Source organism: Ruditapes philippinarum, unplaced genomic scaffold, assembly GCF_026571515.1.
Source record: "Ruditapes philippinarum isolate M1 unplaced genomic scaffold, ASM2657151v2 ctg9_1_1_1_1, whole genome shotgun sequence".
Classification (NCBI taxonomy): domain Eukaryota; kingdom Metazoa; phylum Mollusca; class Bivalvia; order Venerida; family Veneridae; genus Ruditapes; species Ruditapes philippinarum.
This window is the reverse complement of record NW_026865571.1, coordinates 43,345-58,976: the sequence shown is the minus strand read 5'-3', so window position 1 is coordinate 58,976 and position 15,632 is coordinate 43,345. Positions and strand designations below refer to the sequence as shown.

Here is a 15,632-nt window from a genome sequence, read left to right as displayed (position 1 = left end):
TGTTACCACACAGATGTTGCTTTGTATAAACTATTAGTGTTAATAAGCCCTCTGATTGGTCCATCAGATATATCATTAGGATTTTATGAGGTGAGAAGCGTGAAACACAGGAATAATTATATCCCCGCCGTGAACTGGGAGGTTTTCTTATCAAAAGTAGGAGGGGCCGCAGCACTTTAATTAGGCACTGTGGATTCGCTGTAAAAAGTCAAAATAGATACGAAAACATTTCACGAACATCTTTTCGATTTATGATTGTTTTGGTGGTACTATTAGTTCCATAAAAAATAAATATTTCGACGAACTGCACTCAAAATAAGCTACGATTAATATTTTAAACAAGGTCATTTAATTAAAGTCTAAGAATTAACTGCTTAAATTTACAATATTTTGAAAATAGAATGAATAATGTAACCTCGGTAACACGATTTTAATATTTTGTTGTGGATTGACCCTGGTATGGGGAGTTATTAACAGTTGTAAATCGAAATGATTTTTTAGCATATACAGGTACATTATTTCATATTAGATGGTGCTTATCAATGTTGACTAACAAACACTAACCCATATAATTATTAGGCTTTCTAATAATGCGGACTTTTCCAAATAATTTGCCAGTCCTAAAGTCTATAATTATAACAATTTTGGTATGTTTAATGTGTTTAAACGTCATTTTTTAGCGTGTTTATTTTTCGCATGACAGTTTTACAAATACATGTAATCATCAAGTTCATTTGTAAAATAAAACTCTACGGAAATGAAAATTGCAAGTACGTCAACTCTATAAAATCCGTCAATCAATTTGACAAGAAAATAAATGCAATTTCCAAGTAGTGTTACATTTATATCTCATCACTTCGCGCATTTTTTATGACAGGAAAATATTAATTTATCAATGAAATTGTTTTGCTTTACTTCAATATACTGACATTATCTGTTCTAGGTACATATTTAATGTTTATATACCACATTTTCATAGCGTTCTTGAAACTGTGGACAGCTGTGGACTTCAATAAAGTCTGAAAATATTAAGTTTTGAATCGTGTTATATTTACTACGCTGACAGTTCATATAAATTAATGGACCCGATAAGCCTTAACCGCTTTTTCCAGGTGTTTTAGAAATAACTTTTTTTTAAAATAAGTTTTCTTTAAACGTTTTAAGATTATGAATTTTGAGTTATCTTTATGGTTATTTCTTATCAGATTTCGTTTTTTGGTGGTTTTTTTTTTTGCGTTTTCTTTTTCTCTCAGAGAAGGATTTCTACGTGTTTTAAAAAATAAGCGAATGTAGGAAGATAAATAATTGCATTGTACATTTAGTATTGATGAAAAAAGGTACTTTCTACAGTATTTTCGAACAGAAATTTCCGTACATTTAATATTATGTTATTCTATGATTTTGACCATATATGCGATGGCCGTATTTAGGGCATGATAAAGGAAACATAATAAGATGATATATCTATTTTCGTTATGTTTTCGTTTGAGTAATATCAAGATTCTAATAAGAAAAAAAAATCAAGAAAATGCTCAAAAAAGAGACGTGGAAGCCACTGTAGCTGTTTTAAGACGTTTATTGTTTTTTTTTGTTTTTTTTTCTTATTAACGTTAACGCTTTTCGTATGCATGATTGCACGGGTAGACTCAACACAACGTTTAAATGGACGGTTAAATGAACGCTATTGAAGACATTTTATGCGAAACAGACTGTCAGAATTTCTCAAATTTACGTTTTCTCATTGGACGAAAAAGTAGATCTAGGGCTAATGGAAAAAAAATTCAAATTGACAATTTGGTATGATCACTTTAAGTGTTGTGCAGCAATTATACTTTTCGTATTGCTGTATTGGTGTGAAAATAATATTATGCATACATGAATTTTATAAATTTCAATTTCAATCTAATATACATTTATTTTTATTAACACCATATTATCAAGACGAAAATGTCTCCGACGAACGGATTTTAAATAACTGTACTAAGATAAAAGTAGTATTTAAAAGTTAATATGTTTTGTTTTTTTCAATACTACTTTTATCTTTACTTACTAATTAATTCTGCCAAAGCATGCATACACTATGATCGAAATAATTGAATTCATTATGATGCTTCAAAATTTCTAATTTTGCTAGTTTGATCAGAGACATAGAGTCTCTGGTTTCATTAAATTTATTTATAAAAGACTTTTTATTGTCAAATTTAAAGATGTGATTCTGTACCAATGTACAATCGCGCTATACATACCGTTATAATTCCTGGCATGCTAACATTTCTGACATAGAGGCATCTCAGACCCGGCGTTAAATTCCCATCCGGGCACTCTTATACAAACAGAACCCGCGCTTTATGCTTCCTCCTGGGGCGACATTTCATCACATCATTGAACGGTCCCGAGGACTGTTGGGAATCGGTAAAGATCTGACACTAATGCATAATTGAAACGTTTTTAATTTTTAACCTGCTTGATTTGTGAAATACATTTGTCCTGCTTTTAATTTAGAACATTTGAAGATGAATTAATTTCGATACAAAAATATAGCTACCAATAGTAAAGAGCCTTGCACTCAGAATGCACGGGTGAGCAGCCTGGCCTGTCTCTTTAGCAAGTTACTGTCTATCTTTGGAATTGCGAAAAAACTATGAAGATGCTAATATTGATAACAGGACAAGTTGAAAACGCCTGCATTCATATCTAGTTTGACATTTTGGTTTATTCGTGCTCAAAGATACAAGTTTAGAGAAAATAAATTGGTATGAGAACTATGAGTACTGGAAATAAATATTTTTTAGTTCAAAATGATTTTGGGCCGGGGTTATTCTTTCTGGTTAAATGATGCATGTAACTAGAGACATAGATACATTTATGGCTAAATATAATAATGTTCCTAATGAAACATTTGGCTGAGTTTGAATATAATAGAAATGCACCGTATTGAATTGACCAGTAATGAGATAAAGAACGTGACATTCCCATTAATTCAATACATAAATCTACAAGCAAAAAACCTATATATTTATGTAGGAGGTTTATCAGCAAGGCCATGTGTGACGAAGATGAAAGTTACGGAGATAATTCACCACAAACTAGGTTGAAATTACATTTTACACAGTCATTCCTGTTAATTTGACGTTTGATTTCTCATTGTTTCGCAGTAAATAGTTCCAGATTGTTTGTATCTTTACTAGGGAAGAGAAAGATACTGGGCATATACGGGTCTTTAATTGGTTTCACATTTCACGGAACACCCGTTATATCTGCTATTCGTGTGTTCCGCACGTATACGGTTTCAATCCAATTTGCCCCAGACATTAATTTCTAATGTAAAATTATCACAGTTTGCGATAATACGATACCTTTTAAAGAGATTGACATTTTAATTGCATCCTTATTACTTGATAATTTCTTATAAAATCTAATTTCTGGCACTCCATGTAGTTTATGAGCCATAAACGTAAAGCTGTCTAATGCAACATTTGCGCGCCGAATCACGAAAAAACACAGCAATCAACTTCTGTGAAGGATTTATATTCGTCCTATCCGGTGCTTTAGAGTATATCATACGACCAGCCATCTGCATGCAATTTTAGAAATTATCTATGATACTTGTTCGCAATAGATAAAATTTAGATATGTGTACTCCACGCAGACGACCTTTGGACCACACTTGTATGAAAATACGGTAATGCATGCATAATTAGTTTTATTTGTATTGATAAGATGTAAGAATTTTGTTTTGCAAATATTTTGCAATAAGGTAAAGAAATAGAAACATGTACGGATTTTTGCTTTGTGAAACATTTCAGATTTGTGCGTGTTCTTTTCCGTCAGCGAATGTTTAACTCATAATGTATGTGAGCTGAAAGAAATTTTGCATTGCAATTAAAAAAAAAGAAGGACCATACATGTTTTATTTTTCAAAAAACAAGACGGAAACAAATAGTAAAGACACTACTGTTTGATTTCCAACTTTATACACAGAATTTGTTAAGCCAATAATTTCTAAGGTAAAATGCCCCGTATAGGAAATGTTACTATAATATTTTTACAAACTTTAAACTAGCAATTATTTTTTTTCTCAAACTAAGCATGATTAAAGAGAGTCATGATTAAAACAAATTGTTTCGGAAAAATAGGGATTCTTTGAGCTATCTGCCGATAAAAGTGAGTTTCTTTACTTTGGTCACATTCAGGAGCAGATAACTTTTAAAATCAAGCAAACCGGTATTTCATTTTATTTCAATCTTCATTTTCAATTTCTATGCTAAGTTTAAAACTATTCAATTAGGAAATATATGTTGCAATGCTTCAATGACTAAACATACTGCATTTTTCTTCAAAAGGGGGCATTTCTCCAAGAATATTTCTAACATTTGACATAAGCAACCATAGAATAAAATTTGTCGAAATTTTGCCCCATGGTGGGGAGTAAACTAAGAAACACATACATGTATATACATGTAAAATCAAATAAGGTGTTGCTTGTCATGTAGCATTGAGTAATCTATACATGAGAGAGAGACAGAGAGAAAAAAACAACACTTTCCAGGGTAGTTTAAAAACTGATTCTCTTAAGTCGTGCAAAGTTTAAGAAAATTTTCTGTGCTAGTTTTTAAATCCTTCCTTGGCCTTTGTAAAAAGATATCAAATATACTATGACAGATTTGAACAATTTAATTTACGTGCAATGCATTTTTGCGTTGACATGTCCCATTATTATGTCTTATTCCGACCGTAAGCATGCACGTTAGAATGTCCTAAATACACGTGTTAGAACACAGTAAAATATATGTAGCAGATCATAAAGTCGGATATATTCATACAAATGACGCTTTCCACTCAAAATACTCTTGCATTTTTATCAATATTTGTACTACAAAATGTCATATTCTGGACACTATAAATATTATTTTTTATATAAGGCATAAAATATATCACTTTAATATAATTGAGCCGTGTCACGACAAAACCAACATAATGGGTTTGCGACCAGCATGGATCCAGACCAGCCTGCGCATCCGAGCAGTCTGATCAGGATCAATGCTGTTCGCTATCAGTTTCTCTACTTGTTATAGGGTTTGTAAGCGAAAAGCATGGATCCTGATCAAACTGCGCGGATGCGCAGGCTGGTCTGGATCCATGCTGGTCGCAAACCCATTATGTTGGTTTTGTCATGACACGGTTCATATACTCTAATCATATGCATGATTACATTTATAAGAAACGCCGGACTTGAAGCTTGTTTTCTGAGGAGAAATGCGCCGATCTGGAGACTTCTTTTGCGGAGACTTTCGTTTTCCATATACGGAATTAAACATGCTCGGGAAAATGTTGGAATTCCGGTCGTAAGGTAGGATCTTGTTAGGAGAGATTTGAGTGGCACTGTGTTTATATGAACAATGAGGTTCAAAAAGGGAACGTCGTGGCTCTTGCAAATGTTCCTCTCTATTTGGATATCTATTTGGAGATCTATATAGCAAATCAGGCGGACTGCTATCTAAAAGTCGTCTGCGTTCAGGTTCTGTATGCCTTTGTCTAGTACCTGATCCAGATATAGATGGTGATTTACTTTGGCGCATATTTATAACGGATGTATCTTTTGGACTGCTTGACATACGTTTAGGGCTCGGAAACGGATGCCTTTTTACGCGAACTTTGTTGTGTTTTCTATATCTTTTTGGTACTTTCTCTGTCGCGGGGAGATATTTTGCCCATGACGAATTCGAAAAATCCATGGCCAAATAACTTCCATAGTTAGACCGGACTTCATGAAGATTTGTTGGTGATCTGTTGAAATTAACATTAGGAAGCGGTGGCGGCGGCGGGGCAACAGGGATGCCTGGAGCCATGTATGCTGGATGTAGAGCCTCATATCCGCCTTCCTGAAGATGCTCAAACCTTTCCTTTGATCGAGCAAACTTTCCGGCAAGATAACCTTCAACAGCTCCTTCGTTATAGATATGTTCATCGTCAGCTCCAACTTCGAACTGCCCAACGTTTTCGTAAACTGGATCCAAATTAACGTAACGTTCTTCGTCAAACTCTCCGTCCTCCATACTAAACGTGATATCCGCTGTAGTGGTCTCCCCTGTCGTATCAAGCAGCGTCGTTCCTCCAGTTGAATCTGCGCCTAAAGTTTCACAAACATGATAAAAATAATAAATGTATTAATAGTATTAACATTATTTTTATGACGTAATTAAATAAAGTAAGTTTGCATATTAATTGATTAATGTGTTGTTGCTTATATAGAGGATGTTTAATTAGTGTAAGTCAAAGGCTCGAACAATATATTTTTATTCAACTCGTTCAATAAATGCAGAAATGAACCTACACGAATATATTTTTTTATTTAATGCTTTCCAGTGTTTTACTGTCATATATCAGATGATTATATTCTGATAAACCACTAGTGAAATTTATAAAATATAATTTTCACTGTAGCCGGACTATATCTGAATGCGGATGAAAAGAAAATCATAACTAAATGGAATAACAGGCAGAAAAAGAAGCCGCATTACGTAAATTTTGCTTCTTTAGGAAAAGAAAGTCATGTCATCATACATCATGTTAAAAATGTAAAAAAAAAATATATAGAGGATATTTGTTTGTTTTGCATGTAAGATTGAAATATAATTTCACTGAGTGAACACCAGATGCAATATTTTCACGAGTGGCGTAGCCACGAGTGAAAATATAATAGCTGGTGCTCACGAATGAAATATATTTCAATCTTATATGTAAAACAAATAAATTTTCTATTTATTTAATGTTTTTTAAGTGATTTTAAGTATTTTTTTTACTGATTTTACCGCGTAACGTCGCGCATTCTCTTTTGTGACGTCATCATATCATGACGTCACGTCATCAATTTTGAAATACAGTTCTGTTAAATTTCTCTAATTTTGTTACATTTTTAACATGATTTATGGTGAGTTCGACTTACTTTTCCTAAAGAAGCAAAATTTACGTACGACGGCATTTATTTTTGCCTGTTATTCCATTTAGTTATGATTTTCTTTTCATCCGCATTCAGATATAGTCCGGCTACAGTGAAAATTATATTTTATAAATTTCACTAGTGGTTTTTCAGAATATAATCATCTGATATATTACAATAAAACACTGGAAAGCATGAAATAAAGAAAGTTTAACAGAACTATATTTCAAAATTGATGATGTGACGTCATGATGTGATGACGCCACAAAGGAGAATGCGCGATGTTACGCGACAAAATCAGTAAAAAAATACTTAAAATCACTTAAATAGCATAATTTATTTGTTTTGCATGTAAGATTAAAATATTTCATTCGTGAACACCAGAAATCCTCTATTTATTTTATATCAATGAAATATTGAGAAATGTTGATGAAATAAAATGCGTATTTTCATTTGCCGTATTTTCACTGGTGTCTTGCCGGACTACTTTCTGCTAAATATTCAGCCAATATACAAAAATGAGATGTTAAAAAAAAGAAGAGAAAAATTTATTACATGCTTTTCGATGGTTTATAGAAATATATCAGTGAATTAAAACTGATAATTTCACTGTTTGAAACAGTGAAATTATCAATTTGTTTTGAATTTAAGCCCCTCACGTTGTTTCAGTGAAATACCAGCGTACACAGTACTGGAAACCAACTTAATAACGTGACGTCGTAAATGACGTCACGTTGTATAATTATTTGGCGCGCTATTCATTTATTATTAAGAGGTTAATACACGGCAGGAGAGGGCCGGAGGGTGATAATCGGCCCGCAAAATGAATAATGGACCCGAGGGCTTTAGCCCGAGGGCCATTATTCATTCAGGGCCGATTATCACCTTCCGGCCCTACTCTGACGTGTATTAATGTCTTTAATACACTTGGTAGATCTATATAAAAGTAGCATCTTTAAAAAAAAAAAAAAAAAAAAAAAAAACAACAACAACAAATACTTTGAAGTTCTTTCGTTGAAATTCTTGTCTACTCTTCTACTGTTCTGTACAGAGACGTTTAGAATCTACTGTTTGTGTGTTCAAAGCAGTAGAATCAAGAAGCAAGTTTTATTTTCATTTTTTTCGGAATGAATTTGTCGTATTATTTCTTCAATTTTCAATAGTAACAAAATTGTGTTTGTACTAAATACGCTTAAGCTCTCATAATAGAAATAAAGCGATTCGTGCTGACAACCTACTTTCACTTTTACAGTTAACTGTTTGATGACGTAAAATATGACGTCAGTGTTTCAGTTTGTGCACGTGCACATGTTCTGCGGGCTGATAACTAGTTCTCGGCCCCGGGCCGCAAACTCATAATAGGTCACGTGACACTCATAATCAGTTGAAATCATAGGCGATTTTGTTACTATATATAGTAACAAGTGTATTAATAAGAGGTTAATACACGGCAGGAGAGGGCAGGAAGGTGATAATCGGCCCGCAAAATGAATAATGGACCCGAGGGCTTTAGCCCGAGGGCCATTATTCATTCAGGGCCGATTATCACCTTCCGGCCCTACTCTGACACTTGGTAGATCTAATAGTAGCATTTTTAAAAAAGAAAAAAAAACAACAACAACAAATAGAAATCTACTTTGAAGTTCTTTGGTTGAAATTCTTGTGTTCTGTACGGAGATGTTTACTGTTTGTGTGTTCAAAGAAGCAAGTTTTATTTTCTTTTTTTTTCGGATTGAATTTGTCGTATTATTTCTTCAAATTTCAACAGTAACAAAAATGTGTTTGTACTAAATACGATGTGCTGTCAGTCTACTTTCACTTTTACAGTTAACTGTTTCATGACGTAAAATATGACGTCATTGTTTCAGTTTGTGCACGTGCACATGTTCTGCGGGCTGATAACTAGTTCTCGGCCCCGGGCCGCAAACTCATAATAGGTCACGTGACACTCATAATCAGTTGAAATCATAGGCAATTTGTTACTATATATAGTAACAAGTGTATTAATAGGTAAAAATGTCCTTTTTAACGTTTGATTGCATGTAATAAAAAGAAAATTTGTTTAGTTTAGTGTAAGATCGAAATATATTTCACCTCGTGAACACCAAAAGTTCACATTTCGCTCAATATACCTTTTGGTGCTCACTCGGTGAAATATATTCCGACCTTACACTGAACTTAACAAATATCCTCTATGTATATAATAAACAGAAAAATCAAGTTTTCAAGGATTTATTTTCATCTTGTAGTATGAAAATTATAATATTTCACTCGTGGCTACCGCCACTCATGAAATATTTATTTTCATACAACTCGATGAAAATAAATACTGTATTTATAGAAAAACTTGAATATTCTCTATCTATTTATCATATACCCACAATAAATTTACCGTTGAAAGCGAAAAAAATCGTATTATCATTGACGCGCTTATAATGTAACTAACAATTACGTAGGTTTGTATAACGCAAATGACATAACGTCAAAATATATGCACGGCCGTGCAATACCATTTTTACGGATTCGCAAAAGCGGCACGTGTACGTGATAAATCTTATTTATCAAACATCCGTGCCGATTTTGCGACTCCGTAAATAGGGTATTGCACGGCAGAGCATATATTTTGACGTGACGTCATTAGCGTTATGCAAACATAGTGTAAAGACGCGCTAAATGTTAGCGTTATACTATAGGCGCGTCAATGAAAAATGACTCTTATTTCACTTTAAACGATCTTTATTTTGGGTGTGTGATAAGTAGAATATTAAATTCGTGTAAGTTCATTACTGAATTTATTGCACTCGTGGAATGAAATAATAGTATGCTCGCCAGAGGCTCGCATAATATAATTTTATTCAACTCGTGCAATAAATTCAGTATTGAACTTACACTCATTCAATATCCTCTATATATTACATTTCATTTGCATACGTCTTTCTATATTTAGTATGCCACCACCCGGTACATAAACCGCATTAAGACCGGGGCGGTCCATAATTCTTATATTGCCTGGATGACGTCATTTAAAATCTTAAATTTCGGGTTTTTTTGCCTGTTCAATTTGATTAACAAAAAATGAATAACAAAAGAAGAGCATGATTTTTTTTCTGTATCGCTTGAAAATAATAATAATAAATCCGACTAGGGTTTGAGATATTTCACACACTTAACAAATAAATTATTATTTGAAAGCAAATTATAGTTAAAATGTCAGCAACAAAAGGGATAAAATGATTTAGATTCGGTATAATATAACAAATAAGAATTTGTAACAGAGTTACCAACGTCCCCCGCCTCGGGGAAGTTTTATATGAAGCATAAAATTGTGCTATTTCAAAAGATTGAGGTATGAATCTCAGGACTTTCAGTCCAAAATTATTTCAATGCTAGATCTGCAAGTGCAACAATAAATTTATTAAAGAAAACTAGTAAAATGAAACACAGAATTTAAAAATCTATCATGTTAACCTTTGACCTCTAAGTGTGACCTTGACCTTGGAGGTAGGGGTGCATGTGTTGTGCATGACATATCGTCTTATTATTATTACTATTTGTGCCAAGTATTTTCAAAATCCCTTGAACTATGAAGAAGTTATAGATCGGACATAAAAATATACCCTATAACAGACTATGTCAATCTTTGACCTCTAAGTGTGACCTTTGAGGTAGGGACCCATGTTTTGCGCCTGACATATCATCTTATTAATGTGATTATTTGTGCAAAGTATTTTTAAAATCCCTTGATCTATGAAAAGGTTATGGACTGAACACAAAATATACCATATAACAGACTGTTAACCTTTGACCTCTAAGTGTGACCCTGACCTTGGAGGTAGGGGTGCAGGTGTTGTACCTGACATATTGTCTTATTTATTGTGACTATTTGTGCCTAGTTATTTCAAAAACCGAAGAAGTTCTAGATCAGACAATAAATATACCCTAAAACAGACTATGTTAACTTTTGACCTCTAAGTGTGACCTTGAACTTGGAGGTAGGGATGCAGGTGTTGCGCACGACACATTGTCTTATTATAGTGACTATTTGTGGCAAGTATTTACAAAATCCTTTGATCCATGAAAAATTTATGGACCGGACACAAAGTATACCATCAAATGGACAATGTTGACGTTGAATGAGCAAGTGCGACCTTGACCCTGGAGGAAGGGGTCTGGTTGATGCGCATGACACATCGTCTTATTATAACAAACATTTGTGCCAAGTTATTTCAGATTCCTTTGATGAATGACAAAGTTATTGACCGGACACGAAAGTGTGACGGACGGACGGAGCCTATTACTATATCCCCCTTTTTTCTTCGAAAAGGCGGGGGACAATAAAACATGGCCTTTCGGGCTAAATGCAAGTTTACGGACATGTTGGACCACAGGCGCTAGTCACATAATCAAATATTTTACATAATCGGTCTATATATGTATATAAAGATATATCTTTATATACATATATAGACCGATTATGTAAAATATTTGATTATGTGACTAGCGCCTGTGTGTTGGACAGACCTCGGAAGGTATATGTCCCTCAGCTGCGCTTCGGGTCATATACCTTCCTCAGTCTGACCAATCAGTCCGTAAACTTGCATATTGCCCTTAAGGCCATGTATTATTTGTTAAATATCTTATACCGGGGCTGTTGGTACAGACCAGAATATCTAGCTCGAGGGTAACTGTTTACCGCGGTAACGCGGCTCTGTCTAATATGCAAGAATGATTCATATATAAGCACTAAAATTGTATTTTTGTTCCCGCAACGTTGATCGTCTGACGTCATCTTATTAACAAGTTTATGTTTCCCGCGCTTATTGTTTTCACAATGTTACAATTTTCCCCACTTCTCTGTGAGATACATGTGTATATAATATATTCACTCAAAACAAATATCGTCTCAAACTCCAACTTGCAATTTCAGTTCTAATCAAAGTTTAGCTCAAATAGGTTTGTCGAATTAAGAATTTAAAAAAGGATAGTAGATTCTATTTTTTTATTTACCTGTTTTCTGCGGATTACCGAACAGATACCCATATGATGGACCTTCTTGATCATAGGACTCTAGCGATGACGCCACTGCCGTTTGAAGTAACCGCATACATATAATCAGCTCAAACTGTAAAGAAAAGTCACATGCAATTCATGTTTAAAAAAAGACGAACATGCAGTTCTTTATACAAATTATTCACGTGAAATAAACATTAATATACAATTGTTATCCAGCGGCAATATTGCATTTATAGAAAAAACTTGAATATCCTCTATTTCTCTTTTGAACTTCTTTCTCAGATGTTTCTCTGTTGCAGACAGTAGCTTCAGCAATGCATTTCACCATCGGAAATTGTCTGGTTATGTTTTTAAAAGAAAGTTCAAGATGACTGTAATGAATTGTGTATTGGATTCTAACTGTGTCCCGCACCTAATTTTAATTAATGTATTGCTGCGCGCTGTACAATTGCAACTGCGTAGCAAAATTAAATAAAAAGGTGTGTGTTTCTTTTTTTTTAATATGGATATCATTACCACTTCACATGATAAAATTCCATATATTTAACTCTTATTATTTAATGTTGCCTCTGAAATATGGTGCTATATCAGTCAATTATATATTATATTTGTTATTAAAAATATCCTGTTAGTATATATAAGAAAAATGTTTGGTACCTACCTCTATACTTGACAGGATAAACGTTTGGTACCTACCTCTATACTTGACAGGATAAAAACCAGTCCACCAGCTACCATCAGAACTGAATGTTTGTAAAACGACATCAGTTTTTCCGTACATCCGTTGCTATACAGTGTTGTTTCCTTTCGATAGTCGTAGTTGAAGTGTAGGTTATTGTCGTGCACGTGATGTTGAATGCACGGGCGCAAAGTTTGTGGATTACAACAGCTAAATGGGACGCTGTCAAGTACCGTCTTGTTTAAGTCGCTGAATAATGAGTAAAGATCATGTAATCTTAATAAAACACACTGTCTTTATGGGCAAAAACTTTGTTTCAGCCAATAGCGCTCAGCATAATTATTATCATTTTCTATAGTTAATTATAATATATTTATGTAAACTATTTTATTTATATATTTTATTGGCGACTGTTTGTTTACAGTACTGATTCATCTCGATATTTTTTCTATATTGTTACAATTAATGTCGATATTTTGTTGCATGTACATCTACATATTCATCATACTGCTTAACAATAAATTCTGATTTGTTAATAAAAGAAATTATTGATATGCAAATTTAAAAAGTTAAAAAAATAAAAGTTCTACAAGACTATTAATTTAAAAGACATAGTGTGCGATTTAGAATTCATAGAATGGGTCAAGCCTCTCAGTAAAGATGTTTAAACTGGGGCTAGACAGGAAGGCTATTCCAAAGACGTATCTCCTAGGAAAGAAAGAATTTTGATGATATTGTGTCCTCGAGTAGTTTGAGTAAGGTGTTGGTGGTCAACAAAAACAATGTTGTTTTGGATTTTATACAAGTAGGTTAAAGCAATGATGTTTCGACGCTGTTCAAGGGTTTGCCAATTAAGATCATTTGTCATTTTATATTTTATAGATCGATCGATAGAGATCGATCGATCGATCGATAGATAGATATTTTATAATTCAATATAAGGCTACTTTTAAGTCGAATATTACATAAACTAAAATCTTGCCTACACATACACCTACGGTATTTGGAAACAAATGCACTGTTTTCATAAAAATACATGTATACCTTGTTCGTGACTTTGTACTCCTGAAGTCGGGATGAATCCAGGCAACAGAAAACCAATCCATATAATCCTTGCTACCACAACATTCATACTCGAACTGCAATATGTCAAGTTCCTCCTTAGTTGTCGCATCATCCTTGTAAGCAGACATCGCAGCCTTAATGCCGGATTGAAATGATTCCTCCAAATTTTGAATATGCGCAAAACACATTACTCCAGAAATTAATTCAGCTAAGAATATGACGAATGTTACAATTAGCGCAGGAAGCAAAAATTTCATCCATTTCTCCCTTTTTTCAGGTAACCTGTTGGTATAAGCTACTTTACCACATAAAATGTGCGAAAACAATCCGAAAAATCCACAAAATAGAAGGAATCCAGGAAGTATCGTGCCGTTGTAGTCTTCAATGAAATTTATTTTAGCTTCTATCACTAACTGTACATATAATGCTAACACCAGACACATAAAAGATGGTAAAATGCAAACCCACTGCGTAAATCCAACAAATTTTGCAAACTTTTCACGCTTTCGTTCCGTAAATTTAATAACTGGTCCTGCCATGACAATCCATCTCAAAAGCAAAGCCCTTTGTTGTTAAATATCATGTTGGTTAACATTTTTTCTTAAAAGATCCATTTTGTTTCATCGATTGCGGATATGACGTCAAATTACATCGAGATATTTCGCGTAAAATCCGACGTCAGCCATAATTAGATGAGCGGATCTGATAAAGACGTTGCCAACTTTTCCTAAAAAAAACGGGGACTGGTCTCTTTTTATAAGGATACTCGGGCAAATAAATGACAAAAATATTAAAATGATTTAATGTACTCAAATCACACTAAAATGACATTTTTTTTAAGTTCCAGCATGAATTTCTGTATAAATTCTATATAGTTTAGGTTTGAAGCGTAAATATATCTAGATATATCGAACGAAATATAGACGCCGACAAAATCACCGAGGAGTTTAAAAACAAGCCATTTGACTTGAACAAACCCTGGAAGTTACAAAAGCAGAAAGTGTGGCAATTGTATGATTGAAACAAGTCTAAGTCATTTATTTGATATGTTCTTTAACGTTTCTCGAGTTTTAACGAGTTCACTGTGACAACTATTGTAAAATCTTAACAATCTAGCCTGAACCACGTGGGTCAAGTTAAGAAACCACCATTTTCTTCTTTTAAAGGAGAAAAGTTTTGTTCTTGTGACTACCTATAGTGCATTTATTTTGAGGATATTTACTGAATAATCTATGAAAAAATCAAAACGAAGAAATAAAAATTTTGGCTGTGTCTCCTTTAAGTATCTTGAATACAAATGCATTTTCAATTTGTTATTGCTGAAATACACCAAAGCGATTCAAGGAAAAAGTTGTTAGATTATAAATCTATATACATATACATGTAGAATATCTCACAATTAGCACTGTCTAATATGTTAACATGTATTCCTGGTACTAAATAACACAGTTTAATCATAACTTACGGTCTTACATACACTCCAAATAACTTGTAGTATATATCATTTTTTCCAAAATAAATTCCGCTTCTAAAGGTATTACTTTTGTACCTATACTATGATTTTTCAAGATTACATACCAACAGGATTTGTCCGCCTTTTTTTGAAAAAAAAACAGCCCGTGTTATTCACATTTATAGCCATTATTATAGCCAGTTTCATTAATTTTACCACTTGAAATATCTAAAAATTGTGTTTATATAACAAAGTACTGATGTATTCCTAAAATTAAAAGATGCTGCGAAAAATATCCCGTTCTGTCAGTCATTTACTTGATAACCTTTAGTGCTATATTGAGCCCCATTTTATATATGATGGGAATGAAATAAAATGCAGTTCATATATATTTTTTCCAGAGAACTATCAATATACTCTATTGCAATGTTCTGGTGAAATATCAAGTTTCTCGATCAGAGAAACGTAAGTTTCTCGATCAG

At 33.4% G+C, this 15,632-nt stretch overlaps 1 protein-coding gene across 1 annotated transcript; it reads right to left on the bottom strand.

Annotated features, from left to right (window-relative positions):
• Nucleotides 1–3,893: 3,893 nt before the first annotated feature.
• Nucleotides 3,894–14,357, bottom strand: LOC132729574 (uncharacterized). Its single transcript, XM_060715357.1, has 4 exons — nucleotides 13,677–14,357; nucleotides 12,650–12,881; nucleotides 11,948–12,062; nucleotides 3,894–6,130 (listed from the first exon to the last, which is right to left on the bottom strand). The coding sequence occupies exons 1-4, from the start codon at nucleotides 14,234–14,236 to the stop codon at nucleotides 5,193–5,195; spliced, it is 1,845 nt and encodes a 614-aa protein (XP_060571340.1). The 5' UTR covers nucleotides 14,237–14,357; the 3' UTR covers nucleotides 3,894–5,192.
• Nucleotides 14,358–15,632: the final 1,275 nt, after the last annotated feature.